The sequence below is a fragment of the Quercus lobata genome, chromosome 2 (assembly GCF_001633185.2).
Source record: "Quercus lobata isolate SW786 chromosome 2, ValleyOak3.0 Primary Assembly, whole genome shotgun sequence".
NCBI classification, from domain to species: Eukaryota; Viridiplantae; Streptophyta; class Magnoliopsida; order Fagales; family Fagaceae; genus Quercus; species Quercus lobata.
The window spans coordinates 11,813,669-11,819,703 of NC_044905.1; the positions used below are offsets into that span (position 1 = coordinate 11,813,669).

The window sequence follows — 6,035 nt, forward strand, 5'->3', positions numbered from 1 at the left end:
CACCCGCTATAGTTGCCAAAAAAAAAAGGTAGTATTGCACAGAGTTCACACTTTGCTATTCCCAATTTTCGGATTGGTTGATTCAAAAACCCAAATCCGCGACTTGTCTTTTCCAGTGGAACACACCTTTTTTTTAGTTGGGCCTTTATTGGACTTCTAAGCAACTGGGCCGCGCCTCAGCTAGTTTTTCGAACACACTAGTAAAGTGGAAAGAGATGATTACTACATAGAAACACAGAGACAGAGAGACGGAGAGAAAAATGGCTAATCTGTTGCGGCTTCTAAAGCAATGGCCGACATTGCACCACCACCACTGCTACACCTCCGCAACACTACATCACATCTTCACCTCACCCTTACTACCACTCACATCACAAACTCTCTCTCCTCTTCCTCCACCTCTCTCACTAACCACAGTGCCTTCATCTCGTCGCAACGTCCATCTCAAATCACGCGGACTCAGATTGCACAACGAACCAACACCGTCCGATCTCGAATCGAGCGACTCGGACTCCGATTCAAAAAAGAGCCGAAACCAGCTTAAACGCGAGGCTCGCCGCGCTGTCCTTTGGGGCATGGACCTCGCTTCTTTCTCTAACCGTCAAATCAGACGTATCCTCAGGTAACTAAAAGCCCCCAAACCCGCTTTCATTATTACATAAAAATGCCACTGTACTTTTCTCAAACACCATGAGTGCGTGCTTGTTTTCATTTCAGAGTGGCTTCTCTCGACGAAGAGGTTTTCGAAGCTATAATGCTAGCGAAGGTGGTTGCTTGAATTTTGTGGTTAGTTAGTTTGTTAATATTCTTTCTTCTTGCCGAAAAGTTTTTGGTTATGTGATTGATGTTGAACATAAGGTGTTTGTTATTTTGTCGCAGAGATTAGGGTCTGATGTTCGAGAAGGAAAGCGAAGGCAGTTCAATTATATTGGTACTCAAATTTATTCCTTTTTATCATATTATGAAACTAGAGTTGTGTTCCTCTTGAAACTTGCATGGAAATGTGTTGATTTTGTTGGCTTGGAAAAACATGTTATAATGGTTTCTAGCTTTGGCATAACATTAATTATCAGAGTGTCCTAGGCATTGTACCAGTTTAGTTCCAAACCGGTTTGGAGCTATCTTCCTCCAGACTATTATGCGGCAATTGAAGAGACCATTCAATTGTAGTTTTAGTCACATGACTTTTTGATCGGGTCATGTGACTTGTTTAGTTTTATAAATCGCCACCTAGTGGGTTAGAGGAGATTCCTCCAAATTGGTTTGAAGTTAATCTTTGTTGGTCTGAGCCTATCTATTCTTTTGTTAAATTCATATTCAGTTAAGTTTGAAAGATTAAAAGACAATAGTGAATAGAAGATATCTACTAGCTCAGCTTGTTAGGTGTTTGAGTTATTGGATGACCTAACCTGAAGTCTACACAAGCTTGGACAACGTTAATTAAACTCGATAACTTTCAGTGATTCTAGAATTAGCTGAAACTTGGAGATTTTGAAACTTTCTTCATTGTAAGAGCTGAAAATTTAGAGTAGTTTGCTTCAGTTATGTCAAGGTGCACCCTGCATCTGTTACAAAAATGCAAGTACTATAAGCTACTCTCTCGTATAGTGTGTTGACTGTATTTTGTGTTCAATGGCAATGCTTAACTCTGTTATTTCTGAAAGATACCGTCAAAGTTTAGTTGTAAGCATCCATACTACATAAATCTCCATATAATGCAATTGTACTTATCTAATGTCTTCATAATTTTTTTCCTTTTCCTGTATTTCACTTGATATTTGTTCTAATTATGTCAAAATTTCTCAGAATGTAACTTGTCATGCTCCTAAATCACTGAACTGGATTGTATGTTCTATGGTTCACATGTATGTTATGTTAATGAGGATACTTAATTTTTGTTAGGTAAACTGCTACGGGAAGTGCAACCTGAATTGATGGATACTTTAATCCAGGCTACAAAAGATGGTGATGAGAGTAGGCTGCGGGCTTTGAGTGATTCACTGATCATTGAAGATGATGATGAAGAAGCTGAAGAAATGGAAGACGATGTGGAAGAGGAGGTATAGTTTCATATTTTGAAAATTTTACCTTCTCTGAAGCCTTGTTTCATCTTACTCACTTCTTGAGTACTGTTTTCAGGGGTATGATGAATGCATCAGCATAGCAATCAGATGGTCTGAAGGTCTGATCAATAAGGACATAAAAATCACCAATGAAGTTTACTCTGTTCAGAGTGTTGAATTTGACCGTCAGGTGTGTTGAATTCCACCTTTGTGATTACAACATAAATCGAGTATATTTTTTAAACACAGCTTTTTGAAAGTATTTTAGAACATGGTAGCTAGATAAGATCATTCCCATCAAGGGAGTTTAAATTTTTTGCATATACCATCTCAAAACACTACTTTTTAGTTTTTAACATCTCACTTTATAATACATCATATGTCAAAGATTCTATTTTTTTACCACTTCATTTAAATATTGTTTTTTTTATTCTCTCTTCTTTCTCTCTCTTCTTGTCTGTGTCTCTCCCTTTCTCTGAAAACCCACCACTTTCTTTGCAAACCCACACCCATGGCTAACCACTGCCGGCCACCACCATAAAAAAAAAAAAAAAAAAAACCACCCGCCGGCACCACCACAACTACAACAACTGCCACTGTCACCACCACCCACAACCATGACTACCAACCACCAAAATCATAACCAAATCACAAACCCAAACCCACAACCTCATCACCATTCACCAACCAACAACCGGAAAAAGAACCACCGAGAGAGAACAAACCGGAAAAACAACCACCGAGAGAGAACAAAAGCACATCAACTTGATGACCCAAGCCGATCAGAGACCCCAAAGATCCCGATCATGCATTTTCCTTTCCAGGATCCTCTCTATAAGGATTCGGAAACACCACCAGTTTCAAATTGCTCAATCCTCAATAGACCCCGCTTCACCGTGTCCCACATGGGCCCGGTGAGAGTGTTCGGGGCAGGTCCGAACCTGGTGGGAGCGATACCCGAGGAGGAAGAGGGAGGGGGAGGGGGAGGCGGAGTAGTGGTGGAGGGGACAGATGGCAACTTGTGATTGGTCGGGAGAAGAGGGGGGAGGTTGGAGGAGATGAAGGGGGAGGGAGAAGGAGAGGATGAGATTGGGATGATTGGTGGAGAGGTAACAGAAGCTACAGGAAAGAGAGGAGGAAAGTGAGAGAGGAGAGAGAAGAAAGAAGAGAAAAATAAAAAAAGAAAGGGAAAAGTAACCGTTGGAATAAAAAATAATATTGTCGTTTAAGATAACATCTCACTGTAGCTGTGTGTCAAAAATTTTGCCATTTGAAATCTTTGATGCAGTGGCTTTTTTTGTGGGTTGATGGCAAAATTTAGCATATACCATTTTCAGCATCCTTAATGGGAATGCTCTAACTTTGCAACTCTATTTGCCTCATGAAGTGGAGGTCACTAATTTGAGTGTCCCCTTCCCCCCTCCCCATGGTGTTAATGCTCATTTAAAAGAAAAAAAAAGAATTCCAATTTATTTTATTTTTATTGGCCACTTTGTTTGCTGTTTAGATGAGCTAAGATTGCTATGTTTCAATTGCTCAAGAGCCTTGAGCCTTTCTCCCCAATTTTAACTATCGATTTAAAAAAAGAAAAAGAAAAAAGATTGTTATGTTGTAACATGATCATTTTAATGTGCAATTGAACTTGTGGCATCCTTTTAGAAAGACAATTCATATTATTAAAGCCTCAAAATCAATAGTCCTTACTAGGTTAATCTGCTTAATATAATTATAAACTGTATGGCTCTTTTCAGTGGGACTATTGGATTGTGTAAGTTTTGCTCTCTATTTCTTATGTTAGCATCTGTTAACAGGACTTGCGTAAACTTATCCGGAGAGTGCACTCAATTCAAGATCAGCAGGCCACCTCTACTGAGGAAAACAAGAAAGAAATAAATGCAGCAATGATGGCTGCCAGACGTTCCCTCAACCGCTTCCTTCATTCACTTGCGAAGCAAATGCCAAGTGATTAACATGTTATTCTATTCATCTGTATCATTATTTTGTGCCCATGGGCAATTCCTTCTGAAGATCGCTGCTCTGAGAAGCATGATAATATTGATGTATCATGAGTGGGCACCAGAGCAACGTGGGATCACAGTTTTTCTTTGTCGGATGCCATCTCGGCATTTGCCCCCTATCGAGGAGCTGTATGTTATCATGGTGAGGGACTCTTTAATTTCAAAGGCCCAAACCCACCATTTTTTATTTTAGGGAACAAGATGCTAATGAATTGAATTGAAATATAAGATAAGGGGCTAAATTTCAAGTTCAGCATGCCTAACCTCGAGTTTAGAGGGCCCCTAGGTTTAGGTTTGGGCCGTTGTGATAGCATTTACATTTGTGCACAACTCGGTTGAGGTTGGGCCATACCAGCACAAAGTTTGGGCCTATGTAAGAGCCTAGTTCTAACTTTTAATAATAATGGGAATTGTTTGCAGTGGTGATCCACATTCGAGAATAAACTATCAACAATTTTGACCCACACCTAAGGGTCGTCAATGGGCCGGCTCAGCCCATTTTTACTTGGTCCATGGGCACAATGGGCTTGGCATAATGAGTTATTAATTAATTAACGGGTCGGATTGGGCTGGACCAAAAGAGAAAACCTTAATCCATGACCCTACTCATAGGCAATGCCTATTTTGTCTTTAGCGAGCTAGGCTATCGGGTTGGGCTTAATGAGCTATTCATGGGCTTGTATTAGTATACTTAAGGAAAGAATTAAAGAATTTAATACTTAATTACAAATTATTTTACATTCAAATCTATTTAATTTTTTGATTTGTTGATGGAAACCTATTTAATTTTTTTTTATTAAGGCTTTAAATAGTTTTTTATTTTTATCTTTAATAAAAAAAATGTCAAATGGTTAATTCAAATTTGCTAGACTACTAGAAAAATATATATTTAGTAAACTAAGTTTAGCACAATTACTTTGAATATCTTAGTGGTTGAATGAGTTTTCTTAAGAAATTTCTCTATAATATCTCAAGATCAATCTTTCATATACTTTCTATATATTTTTGTTATGAATTATGAGTTATTGGGTTGGGCCAACGGGTTAGGGTAACGGGTTGGGCTACTAGGCTAGCCTACCGGGTACCCATGGGCATAAAAATTAGCCTACGACCTCACCCACTGGGCTAGTGGACTACCCATGGGCTTCAATAACAACGGGCCAGGTTGTCGATTAGTCCAGTGGGCTGTCAGGTTTCTAGGTTGGGCCGTGGGCCGTGGGCTATTTGATGACCCTTACTCACACCACACAAGGGAAAATTGAAGAGGTTCCTTAATTTGAAAAAACAAAGAAGGCTAGTTCCGCAGTTCTAAATGACTAATTAGGTTTGTTGTAATCTGTGCTCACTTATTCGTGATGAATTATAGTGGTGCTATTGATATTAGCTTGATGTTGGTTACGTTAAGTTTTTCATTACACTAATATTATGTATATAATTTTGAAAATCACTATTAAATACTACATATATAATATCAATTTACAATTACTGTCCATGAAATTCTACTAAATATAACACAAAATTAAAAATTAAATTGGTCCAATAGTATTTTCTAAATTGAATGGGGATAAGTGCATGAAATCATTCAACTCAATTACAATTTGTTACGTACAAGATCCTGGCATACAAAATATCTGAATAGAAATAGTATAAAAAAATATGCTCATTAGTCTAGAGAAAAAAAAATAACAATAAAAATTTAATCAATTTAATTTGTGTGGAAAGCCATTAAAAGCAAAATTCAATTTTTGAATCTAATTAGATTTTTTCTAAGCATTGGTTATATACACAAAAAATTTAAAAACTTACATTAGATGAGACATGTAGTGCAAATTAAGCTCTAATTGAATCTCAATTTTTACATTGAATTAACTAACTTGACACAAAATTATACTATAATTAAATTCTAGTTTGAAATATAATTGGATTTTCTCTCAGTTTTGTCTATTAATATATA

General features: G+C 37.6%; 1 protein-coding gene across 1 annotated transcript; it reads left to right on the forward strand.

The window, feature by feature from the left end:
* Positions 1-214: 214 nt before the first annotated feature.
* LOC115974505 (UPF0307 protein CKO_03595) lies at positions 215-4,334 on the forward strand. The gene is made up of 6 exons (XM_031094900.1): positions 215-622; positions 718-766; positions 880-931; positions 1,903-2,060; positions 2,140-2,253; positions 3,875-4,334. Exons 1-6 carry the CDS (start codon positions 261-263, stop codon positions 4,031-4,033), a joined length of 894 nt encoding a protein of 297 aa, XP_030950760.1. The 5' UTR covers positions 215-260; the 3' UTR covers positions 4,034-4,334.
* Positions 4,335-6,035: the final 1,701 nt, after the last annotated feature.

Excerpts from the sequence above, each read along its gene's own strand:
- LOC115974505 (XM_031094900.1), top strand. The coding sequence starts at position 261 with ATGGCTAATCTGTTGCGGCTTCTAAAGCAATGGCCGACATTGCACCAC. Across the intron at positions 623-717 it reads CAAATCAGACGTATCCTCAG|AGTGGCTTCTCTCGACGAAG; the intron begins GTAACTAAAAGC and ends TTTTCATTTCAG. Across the intron at positions 767-879 it reads AAGCTATAATGCTAGCGAAG|AGATTAGGGTCTGATGTTCG; the intron begins GTGGTTGCTTGA and ends ATTTTGTCGCAG.